Source organism: Cataglyphis hispanica, chromosome 12 (assembly GCF_021464435.1).
Source record: "Cataglyphis hispanica isolate Lineage 1 chromosome 12, ULB_Chis1_1.0, whole genome shotgun sequence".
NCBI lineage: Eukaryota > Metazoa > Arthropoda > Insecta > Hymenoptera > Formicidae > Cataglyphis > Cataglyphis hispanica.
The window spans coordinates 6569081-6591912 of NC_065965.1; the positions used below are offsets into that span (position 1 = coordinate 6569081).

The 22832-nt window shown below is 37.5% G+C and overlaps 2 protein-coding genes across 19 annotated transcripts in view; one reads left to right on the top strand and one right to left on the bottom strand.

The window, feature by feature from the left end:
• Positions 1–22832, bottom strand: part of LOC126853432 (plasma membrane calcium-transporting ATPase 3) — a 70008-nt gene continuing 47176 nt past the window's right edge. For 10 of the 18 annotated variants that reach the window (XM_050599165.1, XM_050599164.1, XM_050599173.1 and 7 more), the window contains one exon: positions 15603–19587. In XM_050599165.1, the coding sequence (XP_050455122.1) occupies positions 19066–19587 (522 nt within the window). In that variant the 3' untranslated portion in view covers positions 15603–19065. Of the gene's footprint in view, positions 1216–6560; positions 6704–9534; positions 9604–15602; positions 19588–22832 lie in introns of those variants that run through there. The other 8 variants (XM_050599178.1, XM_050599176.1, XM_050599175.1 and 5 more) reach the window with 7 other exon arrangements.
• LOC126853434 (xanthine dehydrogenase/oxidase-like) overlaps positions 14531–22832 on the top strand; it is an 86348-nt gene continuing 78046 nt past the window's right edge. Inside the window, exon 1 of the mRNA XM_050599184.1 lies at positions 14531–14544. The gene's annotated coding sequence lies outside the window, so the exon portion shown is untranslated. The remainder of the gene's footprint in view (positions 14545–22832) is intronic.

Consider the following 22832-nt stretch of genomic DNA (forward strand, 5'->3'; position numbering starts at 1 on the left):
TATATATATATATATATATATATATATAGATGAAGAGAGCACGGAGTGAGAGAAAGAGAACGAGGGAAAGAGAATGTCACGCGGCGAAGAAGAAAGAAGATAACCAGAGAGAGAGAGAGAGAGAGAAAGAGAGCGAGCCCGAGGAAGAAACGGCGAAGGGATGAAGGTAAAAGAAGAAAGAAGACGGGAAATCATCGATGATACTACAATTCAAGATATAAGCTGTATATACGCTTTAAGATCTTTCCCTTTTTCCTCTCTTTCTCTCTCCCTCTCTCTCTCCCTTTCAACTTCTTCAATTCCTTTCTCTTTCCTCCTCCCTTTGCTTTCCCTTTCGCGTCCCCAGCTCATGCAGCCGTCATCGCGCTTCTTCCGTACAGCGATGCGCCAAGGAACGAAAGAATTCTCAACAAACACGCACACGCGCACACGATAAAAGAGAGAAACACAAGAGAGACTTAAGGTGGTACGGTGAGGGAACGTAAAGGAGGCGTACGTAACATAACTCAACTACGTATAGGAGGCAGTGGTGCGTTACTTTGGGGTAATATTTTATAATTGATGTCTTTCTCGCACACGCTGCAGCGGTTTCATCGCGTCGTTCTCGTCGCGAGAATAAAAAAGGGGGCCCAACGGAGAGTCAAAGGACACCCCCCCCCCCTTTGTTGCGGACGCGCGCACGCGCGTATTCGTCGAAGCAACTAACAACGGATCCTCCACTCCGCTCCTTCCCTCTTCCCGTACCCCCTTTCTCTCGTACAGTTTTTCTCTCCAATTCGCTTCCTGTAAACCCCCTGCTCTTCCGTTAGGAGCGACCGACGGCCACAGGAAGACGACGAAGATGTCGAAGACGCTGTCGTCGTTATCGTCGGCCTGCTCGTAGTGGCAATAGTAGTAATAGTAGTAGTAGTAGTAGTAGTAGTAGTAGTAGTAGTAATAGTAGTAGTAGTAGTAGTAGTAGGCGTCGCTACTGACGACGCGGCGGCGTCGTCTCTAAACGGCAGTCTCGGTGTGACTGTGACTCGAGAGCCTCTCGACGTCAATTTCCGGTATGGTGAGCTCGTCCGGTATGTTGTCGGCGTACTCGATGCTGCTCGTCTGCGAGAGTCGCTTGCTCAAGGACGACTGCTTCCTCAGTACCTCCGCCAGGGTGGTGCTGCTGTGCTCGCCGTAGCGCGTGTCTAGGCCCTGCCGAAATGCGTTCACTACGCGGATCTGCAAATTGGAAAGCCGGTGACGGTCAGATCAGTCTGGTCTAAATGGGGGGCCGATCGGCGACGACGGCGCGCCCCCCGTCAGCGGCGGCGTCGTCGCCGATGTGCGAGCGGGGTAAATGACAGGCACACGCAACAGCAAAGTTGCAGGTTGCCGGCACACGCACTCGAAATATAGATAGGAAAGATGTTCAGGCTCAGAGAATGAAGAGGCCGCGAAGATTGCGTATAGACATATGTATATAGGGTGTTCCTAAAGTGACTATCTATTTTGAAGTTAGAAATTTTTTTTTTTTTAATTGTTACACACACATTGGCATAATGTGGCATGTCCATTATTATACAAATTCGTGTATTTGAGAAGTTCAATTGCTTTACACGATCTCTGTTAATTTTTTAAATTTCCCTTTCAATCCCATATCATTGATGATGAATGCAAGGATAATAAAATTAAAGTCCATAAAATATATAAAATATCTTCTATTATGTCTTGACAATGTTTTTTATATTTCTTATTATTTTGCAAAATATTATAGATGATCACTTTAGAAACATCTCTGTATGTATACCTACATATATACGCACAATAGAGATTCCAAATGCGGAAAATTGTCCGCAAAACTGATCGCCCTTATGCTTTACCAGCTCGTTCCTTTTCTCCGTCATTTTTGGAGTCGATCTTTCCCAAGAAATTCAATCTCCTCGTGTTAATTAAAATGAAAGCTATTGCAATATTTTAAAGATTAACTAAAATTCCTTCAGACAGAATCGGAAAGACCAGCTGCCAATCAGTGAAGGAAGCTTTCGTTAAAGGATAACGCGCCAGTCTTGTGGGACACCCTATACAGATATTAATATGTATAGCAATGGCGGGAGAACGGAATCGAAGGATGAATCGCATGTGAAGAAAAAAAAAAAATTTCTCTTTCCCCTCCATTCTAATTTTTCCAATTTGTCGAGAGCTTATTTAAATTAAATATTTGACTCAATCAGATCGTATCGGCAATTGTCTTTTATCCGATTCATCCTTAAGACCCCAATTCGCTTTGCATTCCCGCCATTTGAGATACGTAAACAAGACAGTAAGCAGCGATGCCATAAGATGTTACAGAACTAGCGGGGCTTGGCTCGCCCTGCGGAACAAGGCATTATTAGAACACAGAGTTCGGAGCAGCTGCGTCGGTATGAGGATAGGAGAGAGTGGTTTGTGAGAGTTGCATGTGAGAATCTTTGCGATACTTCGGCATACTTACTTTAAGAGAGAAAGAAAGAGAGAGAGAGAGAGAGAGAGAGAGAGAGATAGAAAGAGAGACAGTGAGAGAACGATCTTTGCGATTCTCCAGAATCATGTGTTGAAGACGCTAAACTTATTAGAGACGCTTAACACATTGAGGATGGGTGACTTTAATAAGACTCCTATGTTGAATGCAAAATAAAATTTGTTTGAAATATCTATTATTAAATTTTGCACAAATATCATCTTTATGCGCGATCTGCGTGCAAGTACATATTACTTCGTTCTAATTCATAATGTGTACGATTGTAAATCGTCATCTCGTCTTAAATCATCGGAAGAATATATATATATATATATATATATATATATATATATATATATATATATAAATTTGTGCCCAGTCCGCAAAGTGTTAAGCCTGCAAAATGCTGTTTATCACTCTCCTAACATCAACTTTGACAATTCGAGGTTCATCCTGTACAGAAGGGAGAAGAGGGGTGAGCTTAGCAAACGTGGGAATCAATAAAAGTCGACTTCTTCTTAGCGAGAATTTGGCGCACACGTTTAATAATTAAATTTAGGAACTGTTCTCATCATGAATCTATAATTAATACATGTTATTATAATTGATATCTAATCACACAATATCTTGTATTCAATTATTCGACAATCAAGAAACTAAGCTAAGTTTCATATAATATCTAATATTTCACTTGATAAAAAATGAGATATTTTAAAAAATGACACTTATAATTTTTTGATTATTTGCGGCACAGTTTTCGCGAAGAAAATATCGACTTTCAATTGATTGAAAGATACATTTTTGCTGCCGATTACCACTTTTGCAAACTCGTCCCGATGTTCGTCGATCGCTTCTAATCGAGTACCTTGCAATTACGCGGCCTGCAAAAGAAGATGGTACCGACGTCGCCGCTCTGCAACTATGCTTGCAACTTGCCGCGAAACACCGCATGCACCCATCAACATTATAGTCATTGGAGAGAGGGAAAAAAAAATTATCGAAAGAAAAAGGTATCCACAATCGATTCTTCTATCTCTGCGTGTTGTCGACGGCTTGAAGAATGAAGCTGCTGGCTAGTCGAAACGAAATTTCGAAACGAATAAAAATAGACAGAAAAACAGAAAAAGAAGAAAAACATCGCGTCCTTGTTCTTCTTCTGCTATTGTGAACGCGTCACATCGCCAAGCTGAGTCACATGGCTGGTATATACATGCGCGACCAATGATTTACAATTGATCAATTGATGATCGAGAAGCATCATGAATTCAATCCACGTATCCGGCGACGAATTTCCAGCATCCGACGTGACTTCCTTCAAAATTATCTGATTATGCGATGAAAAAAAAAATGTATTTCGCATATTCTCGCGAAAAATTATAACTAAAAAAATTGAATTAAATCAAAACCGAATTTTTTTTTCAATCTTGAAATATCAAATTTCGAGTTATTTTCGAAAGTTAGAAATTTTCAAAAAATAAATTTTTTTATAGAACTGTCAAAATATAACAGCTGATTATTACTTGGAGGAAGTCTTGGCTGATCGCTGATCGCCGAACAACGCGGAACGAATCGACACGTGACATTTATGCGGTTATACACAGTGTGTTTCTCTCGTAGCGTCGGAGAAGCCTTAATCGATCGAGAAAAAAATAGGAAAAAAAGTGAAAAAGAGAAAAGCATAAAACAGATAAATAAACAGACAGACGCGATTTAAAAAAGGAGAGGAGAGCGATATCGATAGACAAGAGTCTGGATTGCCACTTAATCAAGCAACATGATACATGATTTGGGAAAGCTCGTATCAACTTCTTTCAGAAAGAAGCAATAGAAAAAGCTGCGATTCGCGTTCAGAGATAAGCCTTGAGAGTCCTCGAATCTGAGATATAATCGTAACCTACTAGCATATCAATTCATTCATAACGGAAGGTTATAATAATAATCTCGACGAGCTGAATCTTCGATATCGTAATTATGCAAACATCGAGATTTTTTTGCTCCGCGAGATTAGATAACTCTCGATTTCAAATCGATTATCTCGCTAGTTTTGCGCTCGATGGCTGATCAGTCACGCGCTTCCTCCACTGCGGTCAACGTCAGCCTTATCGCTTAGTTTCTCTACTCAACGTGGCCGATCATCGATTGGGATTTTCTACTTACAGCTACCGCAATCGCAAAAATTTTTCACTGCGATTGTGATTACGTAAGACGCGCAACACGTGGATGATTGACATAGTAATTTTTGAGTGGAGACCGCCCGTAACTGATCAGACAAATAATTTCATGAAAAAGTATCAATGATTAAAACGCCATTCAGCGATGATACAAATATCGACGAGCACATGAAAATGCGAAAAGGCCAAAGAGTATCGACTGCGAGAAAAAGTTCCAATCTTACCTTTTAGCTGCACCCTGTATACATTTATTTTCGCAAATTAATTCGATAATTCGCGATCTTAGAAGCAGCGGTTCCTCGATTAAGAAACCGACTGATGTGCATCCTAAGCGATGCAATAAAGTGCTGCCAGACGTGCTCTGGTAGATGTTTCTCGTTTCGTATCCGTTATCTGAACAAATCTCCGCATTCTTTCGAATCCTTACTGGCAAACGCATCGAGAAACCCGATGACGTTCGACTCACCGTTCGATGATCCACGTCCTTTGGCGGTGGCTATTTTTTATCGTGATTGTTCCGAATAGCGAAACGGAACGTAAGACATTAGTCTCCGATGGAAAATCTGGCAACATGACGCCAGAAAGAAACAAAATCCGCACTCTATACGGATTTTGTCGTCGACGTTTCGTGTGAACGTGAAAGTGTGTATTATATATATAGCAGACCACATCAGGGAATCATCGACAAGAAAAAACGGTTAAATACGGCGAGCAATACACGAGAAAAATATCGTGCATCACATGCAACGGTTAAAACTACACACAGTTCGTACATAATACAAAAAGATTTAAAAAAAAGTGGAAAAGAAGATCTATAGGCTGTGATCAGCTGCATGCATTCGGCAAGATCGCATGCCCAGCAAACGTATGTCAGTGTGTGTGACTCGGCTGTCATCTCAGAAATTTCCCCGAAAAAAGTCAGCTTTTTACAGTTGACAGCAGGGGACAGATGGGGGGATGAGAGAGAAAATCTCTCCATCAGTCCACGATCTTCGGCTTTCTTCCTTCCTTTCTTTCTTGCGTTCGCAAAAAAGTCTTCTCCCGCCCGAGATTAACGGGCGTGGTATTAATTATCGCCGATACACACACACACACACACACACACACACACACACACAACAGTCAAAAGAGAATACTTACGCGAGGGACGCCTTCGTATTTCGACGCCACCTGTTACATACAGCTACAGACCCCGAAGAATGCACCTCGGGTTCTCGGAGCTTTGCGCGCGCTTCTTCTCACGCGCTTATATATGTGTCTGCATTCTTTTTTTCAGTCTTTTTTTTTCTCTTTGCGTTTGCGTCTGATACGAAACAACATGCACGCTACGCCAAGTAATGCGCACTGCCGATAATACGTATCGCAATATACGGACGACGACTCTCTCAACAGAAAAAGACGGTATGTCGTATCGAGTTTCACGTGGAAGGATGTCAGGGACAAGGATGACAATTAAAAGGATGAATAGAAAAAGAGAAAGAAAGAAAGAGATAGAGACAGAGAGAGAGAGAGAAACGTAGGAGCTAAGAAGAAAAAAGGAAAAGAAAAAGGAGATGGAGAAAGAAGAGACGACAGAAAAATAAAAAGCGGTGTCTTCCTAAACAATATTCGGAAGAAAATTTAGTCAATATATCTTCCATCTAGTAGAATTTTTTTTTAAGTCAAGAAAAAAATGAAACTCTCTTGAAATTGAACTTTTGTATATCCGATAACTATATATATATATATATATATATATATATATATATATATATATATATATATATATATATATCGCGTTATCGATTTAGCGAAATATCAATTGACTGTAATTTATAGAAAAATTACAATTTCGCTTATTCTACAAATTTGAAATAAATTATATTTGTTGTAAAAATATGAAATTTTCTCACTTTTATCGAGAAAACTTTCGCCTCGAACTTTTTTCCTCGTATCTCTCCTATCACGAGATACTTTAGTTTATTTTATTTAGCGATTGTGGCGTTACCAGAAAATCGATTGATTGATCGGCAGCGTAATGGCAAATGTGTACTACGTTCCATCGATCTTCGTCGAGTGTCTGAAAGGTTTCTTTTTGGAATAAAGATGATAATAATACTGTAGGGGCAAAATGTGATAAGCATGTATATGAAAAGAAGACGCTTCGATAGAGAAAAAAAAATATATATATATACAGAGAATATCGGTCTCTCCTTCAGTGGAGAACCACACACCATAATTGAGATCCACTCGCCTGAATTTGTAAAATATATATTATTTATATTCGTCACGATTTGTCACAATTTGTTAAAATTTGGATTTCGTTGATTCGGCTCAGATCGCGTCACGATCTATCAGATTACATGATATAGAATTTAATTCAAAAATAAGTTCTTACAGATTAAATCAAAGATTTAATTGAGACTGACATATCCAGACAGCACACAATATTTATAAAATATGTACAAAGTATTTATAATAATTTGAATATTTTATAAATATTTATTAAAATATTTTATAAACATTTTTATGATTTTTGATTTAACAGATTATCATAAATAACATAAAAATATTTATAAAAATATTGAAAAATATTTACAAAATATTACTATAAATATTTATTTTTTACTTACCATATACATAGAATATATTTTCTATGTAGTCTATATTTTAATAATATATTGAATAAAGTTTTTATGATTTCTTTTCTTAATATAAAATATATACAAAATATTTATATATTTCAAAGAATAATAAAAAATAAAAAATATTTATAAATATTTATCATAAATGTTGTGCTGTCTGGTTCTCGGCGAGTTTATCTCTCGACACATCGGGAAAAAAAAAAATTATCTCATTCTCTTATTTTCGCGTCACGATCGTAATAAAATCGTAGAGATCTCCCTTGGATGTCTGTAGCATCGACGCACAAACTCGTCGAAATAACGTCACTTTTGATTGTATAAAGTACAAATTTTCCATTAATATATACGCTGTGAAAAATAACACGTGCTGCAATGCATAAATATCCTTCGTGCAAGATAGCTGCATTCAATGCGTTTCGCGCAGACGAGAAATTAATCGCGTGGAGTTAAATATCGAATCGGGAAACGAAACGTTTTGTTTCACGTGACGTTTAATTTGTCGCCCGCAAGATGCACAATAAAAGCAACGTGCAAGGCTCGCAATCTCAAGCGATGTCAAAAGGAAAAGACGCATCGCGGTCATCGAAAATTGCAGTTACAATGCAACACGACACACACACGATCGCATATCTATATACATATACACAGCTGTACATTTAATTGACAAAAATAAGCGGCAATCAATCAAGGTGTGGAGGCAAATTTTCGCACGTTGTTTTCTTTTTTTTTTTTACAACACGATCTTCACGTTTAATTATTAATTTTTAATGTATTTATTATTTATTAAATTAATTATTAATTCACGTTTAAAGGGTGCATCGCGTCTCTGTCATGCAACATGTGATCGTATCTCGATGTGATTCGTTACTTGGCATGATCGCAAAGAGACCTAACGAGAGAGAGAGAGAGAGGAGAGAGAATTAGCCTGATGTAAAATTAATTCGATTTTTTTTTTTTTTTAATAGATCCATGTCCTGTCGACTTTCGCTCGACATTGGCGATTTATTCTTTGAATCGATATGAGCGGAAGGAACGAGAAGGACTTTTAGACTCGCGAGATGCGGCGAGATGGAAACACGTGTATCGAAAGGTAAAAAAGCGGGATAAACAATCTCGCGACAGGAATCGAAATCGATAAGCTCAATTTTCGAATGAAAAAATTTCGTCGAAATAATAATAACAAACTTCGATCCCTTACCGAGATCGAGGAGCGGAATATATGTGGGATATATGAGATACAGACACACGACGAATACACGATGTTTGATGTTAAGTCACGATAACACAGATAAGAGCTGCGGAGATGAAAGATGGGAAAAGAGTTAGAATAAAACGTAAAGAGACGGACTTGTACCACCAGAGGGCTGATGTAATTTGTCCAAAAAAAAAACAAACAAAAGAAAAAAAAAGGAAAAAGTTCTATTTAATGAAAAAATCGTATTTTTTTCAAAATGTCTCCTTATTTAATTCGGCTCTCTACCAAGAATATTCTTGAAGCGATTCCTGTATGAGGAATCTCTTGCGATTAGAGCGGCGTCTGTTTTCAGCGAGAAAGTAGCTCTCTCTATGTCAAATAAATAAAGAAAATTTGTACCAACGAAAGCCCCTATAAGCAACAACGACGCAGCATATAGACTCGGGTATCGCTAATCCTTGCCGCGCTTCAAGCTTGGGATATCGAGGATTAACACAGACATGTACCTTTCCTTCGTATTGACGTCGAGGGCAGGAAAGGCTGCCCGGTCCAGTAGTACAAGCCGTAATATTATCCTATTGTAGAACAGTATAAAGTAGAAAGCGGGAAGTATACGTAGATAGATAAAACAGCAAGATCAGAGGGAAAGTAGAAGATAAAAGAAGAAGAAGAAGAAGAGAGCATGGGATAAATCCTTATAACTTGTAAGACTCGCTATAAGTACAAAGAGTGACTTACAAATTATTGGAATAACTCTAACTTCTAAAGTATTTCATGTAAAAGGCGGGAAAGAAAAGAAAACGGAGAGGGAAGAGAGAGGAGAAGGGAAGAGGAAAGATCTTGGTGGGAGGAGAGAGATCATTAGAATAAGAAGCGTGTAAAAGCGAGAAAGTTAAAAGGCAGCTGCGGGCTAGCAAATAAGCGAGTGACACAGAGAGCGAAAAGGAAGAGATCGAGAGAGAGTAACAGAGAAAAAGAAAGAGATAGATAGATAGATAGATAGAGACAGAGAGAGAGAGAGAGAGAGATAGAAAGAGAGAGAGAGAGATAGAGCAAGAGAGGAGCGCTTACAGCTTGGTCTGTCGAACTCTTGCTGTAGGGTACCGGTATCAAACGTTCCTGCAACTCGCCACCTATCACCTTCAAGAGTAAAGGATAACATAATGGTTACAACAGAGTGGAACGATCGGATCGGCGCGTAACCACTTCTTCAACCCTCAAGCGATGCACTTATCAATTATTTTTTAAGATTTAAACGCGCGATTCTTTGAAATTTAATAAATAAAGCAATTAATTATCGACCATAATATTGGCGTAAGAATTAATTCTTTACTCTATCGTGGATGTAGCGAGATATGTTAATAATGAGACACTTTGGCCTTGTATAAACAATTAATCCTTACGTCGACATAATAATTTCGGGTCGATAATTTTTTGCAGACTATATGAATGTTTGTTATCGAATAGAGAATCTCTAGAGAAACTTTGAATGTTTTTCTGTTTATTTTCTTATCCAATAAACATATCTGAAGAATGCATGTTATTTATGTTAATACTTAACTGGTACAATGAGACTTTATGTCAGATGTGAGTGCTTTAAAATAAAATTTCTTCAGAATTAAATATAATATTGAATCGCATTTATTATACTGTATTATGTATCTATATACAGTTTGTCACAATATAAAAAATGAAAAAAAAAAATAATAAATATATGATGTACGAGGTACTATTTATTTTCAAATTAATTTAGAAATAATAATATTCTTTTATTTCTCTCGTTAAAAAGGAAGATACAAGTTTCAAGATACATTTCTAGGATTCTTCTCTTCTTTTTCATTCAAAAATTATCAATGATCTTATATATATTCTTTATTTTTTTCACCATCTCTTATTTCTTGATACAATTTCCTCTACATGTACCAGTTAAGGATCAAATTATCTTCCGCGCGAAACGCGAGCTTGAGGGTTAAGGGTGACACATTCTCATTGTGGTTTGTATCATTGAAATGCTGATGTTTGCGTAAGTAATCAGTGTGACTGTGAGATCGGATCTGATGGTGATGGTCGCGTCTCTTCTTGCCGGTTTCAGGACTCTTCCCGCTCGGGAACACGTCTCTCGTTTTAATATCTTCGCTATTTCTAAAGTTCATTCGCGAATCGCGAAATTGGAATTTACGTAAATTTAAATTAGATTGCTGAGTATTATAGATTATGTTGAGGGTGTGTGTGTGTGTGTGGCATTTAATTCTTCTTTCTGTAAACCGAGCTGGGCTCGAGTACATGTGACCGGAAGCTGATTTGGAGCCAATTGCACCAATATCGTTCAAAAATCCCATTGCAATATTCGTAACATTAGCACTTTGCTCAATAATTATTAATTGACCTGATTAAAGAAATTATTAACTATTAAAGGGATTCGGGGCTTTTATAAATGATTTTTGCATTTTAATTTCTCAAAAACGAATACAAGTATCAAAAAAGAGAACTGCTTTTCTATGTTTTTAATTAAATTCTTTACAAAATAAGCCTAAAAATAAAAAAAAATTGTAATTACAAAAATAAATTTGAAAATGTCCCGAGTCCCTTTAACTCAATTTTTCTCGATAAATTTTTTCACTATAAAATTTAATTAAGATGATCGCATTTTATATATTTAAATTTCACTGCAAATTGTTTAACACATAACAATTATTTTCTTAAATAATTAAAATGTCAAATTCCAATGAATATTACATTACATCGATTTTGCATCTTTTTTCCCTTGATAATATCACGAATGAAATTGTAATTTGAAAAAAAAAAAAAGAATAGAAAATTGTCGATATCAACTCGGGATTAGTTTTTAAGACTGTCGGTGCAATTCGGCCTCGCTGATAAGGGACAAAGTATGAGCGAGAGTGCCGTGCCAAAGTGAATCAATATACAGACAGACAAGCGCAAAGACGTAGAAAGATATACAGAGAATCGGTATATATATATATATATATATATATATATATATATATATATATATATATATAAGTCAGCGAATAGATGGAATTACGAGAAAAGATGTGCACAAAGTTAGTTGTTGCGTGGTCGTTCAAAGTGAAGAAGATGAGATCGATAGTTTATTCGTCGAATATTCCATCGCGATCCGTCGACTGACAGAAATCGCAACAATCGACATCCTGTCGAAATAAAATGCGCAAAAAAAATCATTTTAATTCAAGATTTCCACAAACAATTTGTTTCAATATTATATTAATATATTTAATTTATTTTAATTCAAATGATCGGAATTATATCGCACTTGAGAATTATCAAAACTATAATTATTGTAATCATCGCAGATTAATTATATTTATGTTGTATTTATGCATTATATTTATATATTATATTTATTATATTTCCAATCAATATCTTTGAACTAATTAATTTTATTTTATTACTAATTTTATTTTATACTAATTTATTTTATTAAGCTTAATGAGATAGAAAAGAGATTAATTAGGAATTCAGTATAAATAGATTTCGATTTGCAGGCATTATATTTCGACGGGTATTTTAAGTTTATAGTAGAAAGCAACGAAGATATATAGGAAGTTACATAATGATGATGATACTATCTCTGTCGCTACCCGTCATTGTGCATTAGACGTCAATGAGAGGCATCATCGAGAAGATCATGTGTGTATTAGTAGTCATAGTATGGAGAGAGTTAGTAGAGACACATTGTTGGATTTAAAGAATAAATAGAGATCGCTGTCGGTCAATCGAAGAATCGACGTCCTGTTGTATTTGTCTCACTAATGCGGATCAATAACATACAGGTCGCGAATAGAAATCTGATTGGAAGGTGATATCGATATCGCCTTCGCAAACAATCGTCGCAAGAGATTCTCTTCGAGAGTCTGTATCGAACGGTGTCCTATTTTCCAAACTAATGATACGAAACTAATCATCGGACGAGATTCTTCTCTCGCGATCTATGTATAAATCGATCGCAATATATATATACTTTCTCGCGATTAGCGTATCTTCTACCTGGCCTGAAAGCGGTCAAGTCGAAAAAAGGAGCATGCGTCGTTCGAGAACGTTTTCAAACCTGTCCGAACGATCGAATAGGAAGATCGAGAGAGCAATAGCGTGATGCGGGAAAATAGGAGAGAGGATAATCGTGATTCGATAGTCCACCCGGATCGTGAGAAAGAGAGAGAGACAAAGAAAAAGATATATATATATAGAGAAACACAGAAAGAAAGATTGATTCAGCAACAAGCCAAGCGTGGAAAAGATTTTGTATCGCTTTATTGACCAAGTCGATCATTGTGCAGCTTTCGTTTCGTTTCGTTTCTTTTTTCGTGATTACGTAATTACGAGTCGAGAGAGAAAAAAGAAGTCTTCTTTGGCGGGATCGACGGCCTCCACGGTCCCCCGTCTCGCACATGCACGTTTTATTTTCTCTTTCCCTTCTCTTCCATATCTTCTACCATTTTCGCACTTCAAATTCCGGCTCTTTCCTTTTTTTTTTTTCTTCCTTTCTACTTCCCTTCAATCAGCGTCGCGCAGGAGAGGCTAAAAGCGATTCATCGACGATTCGATGTACCTCGTTTGCTTTTAGGAGCGGAGGGGGTGGCAAAACAATGATACACGAGAAAAGGTAGAAAAACGAAGGGAGGAGAGAAGGGAAAAAGGAAAGGGAGGATGAGAGAGCGAACGAGCATACAAGAAAAATCTGAAGATACCACCCTCTCCGCTGATCTCCTTCTATCGGACTTGTTATTTGATTAACGTCTCTTAAACTTTATTTTATATAATAACAATAATAATAATTAATAATATTAATAATAATAATAATAATATATTCCCTATTCACATATCATTAAATCGATATAGTCAACTATACATATTTATAATATATTATAATTGTATATATATATATATATATATATATATATATATATATATATATGCTCTTAGAGTTTCTTTTTTTTCTCACAGTAACAGACTAATATTATACGATATTAAAAACCAGGATGTCTTCTCTCGTTTGCTACAAATCGCGATTCGATTTACGGGCCTGTGTACACACCTAAGTTTTTCACGACACGCGCGTACCTTTATCACCGCGAGTCGTGATTACGCACTCGCGCACAAGCGACGCCGTTCGTAAATGAGATTCTTCGTTATCGCATCGGCCGAGGGGGAATCACCGATTACCATCCATATCGGGATCCGCAAAAGAGCTCGCCGGAAATAGTGAACCGAACATACGCGGATTCGCGTCGCTTTGCGGGCACGTGTAAGTCACGTGAGGCCCGTATTACGCTTGTCGTGAATTTGCACGGATATGTTAACTTAATTGGGGCTTATAAATTCTCAATTCTTTCAGCTTCCTTATTTTCGTTTGATCGCATATATATCAATTAAATAATATTACAAATTATATTTAAGCAGAAGAAAATTGCGTGAAAGAAAAAATCTGATTGAAATGAAAATTGAAATCACGAAAAATCTTCAAGTATATCTTCAATTATATAAAACCTGTTGGATCAATAATGGATTAACAATGAATTTATATTGAGGCGCTGGATATAAAATTTTTGAGATCACCATGACTAATTAAAACATTGTGACATGTAATACGGACCTTACGTGGCTGCAAGAGCGAACAGAATTCTATTTTCGATGCTACTGAAGTAATTGGGGAGTGTCAAGATTCGATTTATCATCCACGTCGTAAGGACCGTCCGCCGAGAAAACTGTTCTCAAGTTTGAAAGCATTTGCGAGTGAGTTTAGAAAGATCGCCTCATCTTCATTTCCTTTACAATCCCACGAGTTTCGACAACTTAAATGGAATCTCCTTCTGTAAATATGAAGTCACGTATTCTACATAGAATAGATTTTGCTTCGTGAAAATGGAGGATCCATACAAAGTCTAATTTAAATGACAAATGGTCTCAAGTTGTAGGAATTGACAATTTATAATCTAATAATTAAAAATTTCCGTAGCCACGAATTATTTATCATTATATTTAAAATTCAAAAATATATTAGTAGCTTAATGATTTTTAATTCTTGTTCGACTTTCAACTGTCGCGATTTATTTTTTTTTTTTTATTCCAAAATTGAGTACAATTACTATATTACTTGTACTATACGGTGCGTAGCTATCAAATCTTCAATTTCGCATGAATAATTATCGGTCGAACGAAAGAAACTCGTCCGTTCAGCGGGGGCCCTTACGTCGCGTTATTTTATTTTAAGATGGCAGCTGAAACGTCGCAACCAGGAGAAGACCTAACGACTAAGTTTTCACAGCTCTTTCTAGTTCTGTACTGTGTTTATCTTTTGTATCTTTATTTAAATTTTTCTCGACGTGTGTTCAACGCGCTGGCAGTAGCAGACACATTTAAAAATCAACGACAATTAGTCGCAAAAATTATCTCGATATACGAAATTAAGTGACTGATTAAAAGAAAAAAAAAAAACAAGAGAAAAGAAAAAGAAGAAAAATTCTTGGCTACCACGTTCCATCTTTCGGTGATCGAACTTCGCGTATCTCGTCGATCTTGGAAAAGCGGAACAAAGTGAGAGGGAGGGATGATCGAAGTAACTACTATGCTAATCGCATTAATTTATAATAATAAAAAATCATATTTTCTCAACAACTTAGTATAATGAATATTAAATAAAAAATTTTTGATACACTATCATTACTTTCAACAATTTCGTTAATTGTAACGATTCAAAGTCTCTTGCATTGTTACAATTATTCAGATGTCGATATAATTCTTTTACCCGGATTATCCCTGTATAAGTTTTTCCATTTCTACAGTCACTTTGAATCAGCGAGAAAGAACAACGAAAGGATAAATAGACCAAGAAGAGATAACGAGATCCGATGATTAAGTACATTTCTTCATCCATAGGCGACATTTTCCTCTACGCAACATGGAGCGTGGGGGAAAAAGGTACCAGCGGGAATTGAAATCGACATAATTTCGACGAAGACGTCGACATTTTTCTCGACGCGGAGAAATACATCGTCGAATATCGTCGAATAGATATGAGAAAAAAGATATAAAGCACCAAGTCGGGATTTTATAAGTTACGTATATATATATATATATATATATATATATATATATATATATATATATCGGAATTACACATCGCTTTCAATTCCACGGGTATGAATTTAAATCGCGTTGACGATTCCCTGGAATGCCGGTCGACGACGATTGTACGGTCGACGCGTTCGTTAGAGAAAAATTCGTACAGTCGCGGGTCCTAAATTTTTACTTTTACAAGATTCATAAATAAATGAGAAAAGCGAACAAGAAAGAGAGAGAGAGAGAGAGAGAAATAGAGAGTGTACGTAAAAATTGAATAAAACTTACATTATACAATATCGAGAGCGAGAGCGCTCCTCCGTCTCTCCGTCCGTAACGACATCGTCGCTGCGTACTTATATATTCGCCGCTTCGATCACACACTCGACGCTGTCGCTCGGCAAAGGAGAATATCGGTAACGAACCGTCCTATATATAATTCGCGGTCACAATTATTAATTTCCTTCCTTCCGTCCGTAGAATATTCCGTCAGACGTTTTCTCTCTTTTTGTCTTATTTCTTCTTTTCTTTTTCACTCGAACGAAAAAAAGTGGGGACGGGTTTCTCTATCGGACGACGCTTTTCCAAAACACTCTGAGCCCCCGCGATTCGTCTCGAGCAGTCGAGAGATGTAAAGAGAAAAAGAGAGGTAAAGAGAGAGGGAGATGGAGATCGGATCCTATCTGTCAGGATCGCTGGCAGAATTCGGTTTGCTCGAAAACAGGCAAGAATAGATAGGGAGATGATAGAGATAAAGAAAGAGATAGGGGGATGAATGATACTTGAGGATGGTCACAAAATTAAGAAAGATATATCGAGAAGAGGGAAGTCGAGCCGGAGGACTCGTGACCGGGGTCAGAACTATCATGGAGTGATCTCCTTTGGTCCCACGTGTAAATAGATTTGTTTAATGCAATAACATAAATAAAAAAATATTAAAATAACAAGAACATGTCTTTCAAAATATTCTTGATGACATCATATTTTTACAATAATTCTTTTCTCAATACAATCAACGTATTATAAATTTTGATATTAATTTTTAAAATTTATATATTTAAAAGGGAAAGAAATATGGCAAAAAATAGTTTATGATTGATAATTAAATAACGTACTGAATCGAAAATTACGAAAGAGTTTTTCGCGCGTTTTCTATTCAGTTTCAAGTCTTAAAATACAATATTTTGTAATACTTTTTAGTATTTCAGATACCATAGAACTGAGCCCGCTCACAAAAACGACGAAAATCGTGAGTATAGAAGAGACTGAGGAATAATGGTGGAGTACATATGTAAGTACATTAAGCCCCAAGACGGGAAAGACGTCGTTTCTCGTCGTGATATATATATATATATATGTGGGAAGATTTGTAATAAATAGATCTCTCCGATATCCTTTTCGATTGTCGATCGCGATCGAGCCGTACCCTCGCTCGAGTGGCGCCGAAACGCGCGTCTTCTTTATCCGAACAGGGATGGAAGGTCTTTTGTTAGTCGCATTCGCGAAAAGCAGTTACAAGTGTTAATTCGCGAGGATTTATCTCAATAGAGGTAGATTGTCCCTGACATCATCATCATCCTCGACGACCTGGGTCGAGTCGTCGTTAGTTATATCGCGCGAACAGACACACTCACATCCAATCCCAAACAGGCAAGCAAACGAGTGACACGTGATTATTAAACTGACTATCAAATTGGTGAACACTGAAGCAAAAGTGATGCTATATATAATCCGGAAAAAAAATAAATCCTTTATACAAACTAATTTCTCGGATACTTTTTTTAAAATTGCAACAATGACAATGAGAGACAGAGAAAAAAAATTTTAATTTATAAAAAAATATTTTATTCTTAATAATTTTACGTGAAATAATAATTTTGAATACTACTATTAAAATTATTATAACTTACTTATTTTTCTAAAAAAAAAAGAAAAAAAAACAAGTATAGCTTATTTTCATTTGTAACTTATTTCTCTCATTTTCCAGAATTTTGTCAAAGTGCACATGAAGAGTTAATTAGCTTTAATTTTTAATTATTCTTTATCACTAATTATTGGTCAGTAGATAAATAAATAAATAGGTAGATATATAAGTAAATAGATAAATATATAAAGTAAACAATTGTATGAGAGGTTAATTCATAAGCGGACAAGCACTTAAGCGTTGTCTACATTTGTCAAGTATACGGTAAAATACTATTTTCATGTACGAATTGGCATACAACGTCATTCTTCAGAAATAATAAATTTAATCATTTAATAATTATTATCAGATTACGCATATATATTTACGCGGGCTGCAACGGCTTACCCTTCAACGAAACGTAAAAAATCTTAATGTCAAAAAACTCTCGATAAAACCGTGATAATACTCTCTTGAAAATTAATGCACTACTTAAGATTAATAAAAATGTTTGCGACGTCACTGACATCAAATATCAATCTCGTTTACGTATTAATTGAATAACGTTAATTATTTTAAGAAATATTCTAAAACATCGTTTCGCATGACTGTGCAGTGCAATGACCTCTCGTTAGATATTCATTTTTTTTTTTTAATACTATGAGATTGCGTCGCAGCCCATATCACCATCGTTCAACAAACTCCAGAATGTTACCCTAAAGGGGGAAAATAGTACTTTCATCCGGTACACTAGTCGAATACGGGAAAAAAGCGATAGGAAAAAGCGGGATCCCTATATATATCATACTCAACAGTGTATAGCCCATGCACGAAGAACGTGCCATTCGCAAACCATTCGCGATATTTCGCGGAGAATCTCCCCGTCTCTTCGCAACCGTCCCTCCTCTTCCTCGCCTTCCATCCCACCCCAACGATACGACGCGCGTGTTAAGTACACGGTAGCCTTCGGTTTTATTTATATAAGAAGCAGGCCGCAATGTTGCGCCTTTATTCGTGTATATGCGGGCGTATCTTAAATCGGCGCGCTGCAATTTCTTTGAGATCAGATCAGATCCGCCGTCCCCGTTGAGCGAGTGGTAAGAAGTTTCCGGCAGAGGGGCGGAGAAAAAGAGAGAGAGGAGTCGAAAAAGAGAAAAAAAGGTAGTTGAGGGTATGACCGATACGAGCAAAATACGCGGTAAGTACATTCTTGGGAAAAAGTGACGAAAATAGAGGCGGATGATAATTGACTCCAAAAGAAGAAAAGGAGCAAAGTTAAAACGCATGATACTCTCCCTCGCCTCACGGATCGAGCGAGACGAGATTGCAGGATCTCGAGTGAGATCCCGCGATGCATATGAGACCGCAGGAGGAATATATATACAAGTCCCTCTACATAGTAGAGGAAAAAAGTGCCAAAGGGAAAGAGACATCGAATCAAAGGACAGACAGACAGATACAAAATGAGGAAAAGGAAAGTTGAATAATAAAACTTTGGATAAATCAAACATGATAAAATCGATAGTAAAAAAAAAAAGAAAAGATAAAGAGGGATGGAGGAGGATGGAATGATATGTAGAAAACAGAGAAAAGATTCTTTAAATGCTGGTCTCGTGCACGAGTTTGGTCAACTCTGGTAGAACCAAATTGTTGGAGCTCAGAAGCAGGGAATTTCCGGTGTTGTCTCTATTACTGCTCGTCTGCACCATATGATTGGGGCTCAGGGCTTGATTGAGGGCGTTACTAGTGGGGAATTTGTTATCGGTGATGGTATTGGTAGTGGTGTAATGATGATTGTACGCGTTGGCCGGCCCGGTCACGCTCAGCAACAACGGCGAGGCGGGGCTGTTGAGGGACTGTTGCATCCTGGAGGATCCTCTGTAGTTTGTCTCGTAATCCTGATTCATCATCGGCTCGGCACTTCTATTAGAGGACTTGTAGGCGGCGTTCTGCGCGGTGGTGTTTGTCGGGTCTTCGTCAATGTATGTGAAGTCAGAGAGTGGTCGGGGCCCGGTGTGGCTGCGTGAACTGCGCATACTGTGTAAGCTGTGTAAACTATGGACAGAGCGACGCTCCTCCAGATCTTCCAGAGTCGACTTGAACGCTCTGATTACTCGAAGCTGCAAAAACAGGGAAGGACGTTCTATCAGGAAGCGAGGAGGCAAGCCAGCAACATACAAGCACGCCGTGTATTCGTTTTTTTTTTCTTTTTCGCGCAGAGGTGTGTTATAATATGGTGTGTTCCCCTTTTTCTTTATTCAGTGTCCCCCGAGTGTCGACGTTCTGGTCTTGTCGTTGTTCTTGTAGCTGTTGTGTTTTTATGGATATATAGATGCGTTTTTTGGCTTAATTTATAAATAAAAAAAATTTTTTTAATCGCAAATATTTCTTTTCTTTTTGTACGTCTGTGACGTGAGTATCTTCACTTGTCGACTTGGTTGCATTTCACCCGAATTCGTGAGCTAAATAGAACCGAATCGATTTAATGTACGGGGGGGATACATAATAAGACACTTTGTGATTTCTTTCGATTTCCTCCAACGATTTCGCTGTTATCACCGGCTATCGTGTAATGCAAGCTAAAAAATACGAACTCGATCACCGGCATCGCATGCGCACAATCTCTACTTTACTTTTATGCGTACCTACCTACACGGCTTCGTTTGGGGTTCGTGATGGAGTGATCATCGGATCGGGGACCGACGTGACCGAATGTGGACGACGCGCGGACGTCCGCAGACAAAACAGCCTCCCTTTGTTCATTCTCGGATGAAGGTGTTAAGGATCTAAGATTTGGCTTGTTGAGAAGGAAATCGCAAACGAGGAGTAGATCATTGCAACTATCTAGATATATAGTAATGACGAATGGGATTTATTAATCCGATATTCGATTTTAACAATATATCGGTCAAATTTTTAATAACTTACTTTAACCAGATTTAATGTCAACTCATGTCAATTTATGTCACTCCTTTGAGGAGACCAAAAAATGCTAATAGTCTTTTAATAACATAATTCTCGTAATATTAATAATTTCTCGAAATAATTAATAAACGCGATTAAAAAAAAATTTTTTTATAGAATGTGCTGAATCGACTACTCTTCATTAGTGATTTCCCTGCGATCTATTTTCAACGCCAAAGAAAAACGAGCAGGGATTCGCGACTGCGGGGATGCTAATCGCGGAGGTTCAAACGGAATCTCAATAGTTACCCAATTAGAAATGGTCCGCAACAGTCCTGAACCGTTCGCGAGCGAGTCTGCCGAAGCATTCGCACGCATGTAACCGCTCCTCTACGGCTTGGAGAGTATAATAAGGAGTGAGACAGAAGTTCAGAGAGACAGAGACAGATATAGTGTGATTGGTAATGTTGGTGTAGTACAAGTAATAAGTAAGTAAAGCGAAGGAGCACTAAAACGGAAATACGGTACGATACACGTTCGTGACACAGAGAGACAGGGTGGATCACAGTTGCTTCTCCTAAGTACAATATAATCCTCCTATAATGATAGTTTCACGCATGTATAGTTAGTTTTGACACACAACGTGTTTTGGTTTCTTCAACACTTAACGTTCCTCTACTTTAACTACATAACAAGTCTCATACGCTGTGATCAGACATGTTCTGTTGCTAGATATATGTGGAGACGATTCAGAATAGATTTTAAAACAGTCTCTCGTCGTTTTTGCGTTTAATATAATATTCTCGAATGCTCGCAAAGAGAAATTACAGTCAAGGCCAGATCGGAAAGACTTGAGAAACCGAAGATTCCACTCGAGATTCCATTGGAGATAAAAAAATCGAGATAAGAAGTAAAATAAATTTTGAATCGAATCGGAGGTTTCGATCTGGCTCTGACTTCTCCGATATCGGAAAAATGCGTAAATGTTTTCTCTTACCAATAGTAATAACAAAAAATGCATGCCGGCAATCGCGTGACGTTTGCTCGATCGACGAGATACGTTTATTTATTTTTTTTTTTTTTCTTTTCACAACAACACAAATCACATGGTATAACGTGTTAGATCTTCTAATTAGCACTCGGTACGAAACAACGGCGGTGTTAGACCTCGGGCAAACAGAAAATAAGGACGATGCATAAATTGGCCAATCGTGCACACACACACACACACGCACGCACACACACCCATTAACAGAGATGGGAATAGAGGGGCTCAAATCGAGTACGACGATAGTTGTTTCCTTTCGTGGCTAAACAGGAATAATTCTAATTAAACATTCATGCTAAACATTCTCTTATATTTTTCCAAAATATTATTTATTTACTTCAATATAAATAGTTACCATAAAACATTGTTTAAGCCATAGCCTCGAAAGGATCGTCCCCTATCTATCGGTGTCCTCGCCGACTCCGTCGTTCGCGAGAGGCTCCGGACGACCGACTACGAGATGTTGTGTATTATTGAATCGAGAGCGACCGAGTGAGAATTAAGCAGATATCCTTAGAAGACTCGGAGGAGTTAAATACAATCGCGGTAAGATTCTTGAATTAATTCGTCGATTACGCTCATTTATAAAAGCTTGTAAACTAGTTATTTAAAAAAAAGTCTTGCGCGCAATAAATAAAAATTCCGAGTAAACATCGAATAATAAATAAATAAATAAACGCGCACAAAATGTGGGCTATAGCCGATCTCATCAATAGATGCGAATTCAATTGAAGTTTCCACGAGACAAAATCTTTTTTTTCTCAAAGAGATCCGTTCGCACTATTCGCTCTTAAATCCGTCTACTCTCGGATCTGCAGCAACGGATTTAGGATTAAGGATATCGCCAATATGTAAGAGAAAGAAGGAAGTGCGCACGATGCAGCAATGCTACTTCATTCAAGTTCACAACCCTTCCTCCTACATCATCATAATAAAGCAATAGCTCGAGATCTACGATTGACACGTTACCTCAATCCTCGAGGGTTCCTACAACCTCGATCTCTGACCTAAAAGAAAGTTAAAATCGACGCGCAAGTCATCCCTAGCTCGAAGGAAAAGGATAAAAGTTTGATCGATGCTGATAATGATGGAGAACGCGTTTTTTCGGAGAATTTTTATCGGGGAATGAAAAACCAAATTTTTTTTTAGTGTCGTACACTCGCGCTGATGAAGGTCAGCGGTCTCTATCGTTATCCACAATCAATCATATCTAACGAACAAACAAACAAAAAAAAACTGACGGTATGATTAAAAAGAAAAGAAGGTACGTCGGTTAGAAGGAAAGAATGTACGCGAGCGACCCTTCAAAGAAGTTCCGCACAAAATCGACACAAACAAATTGCGTCGAGATTTAGACACATGAAGGAAGGGAGTGGGTGGGGAGGGGAGGGGGGGGAGGGAGGCAACGACGAT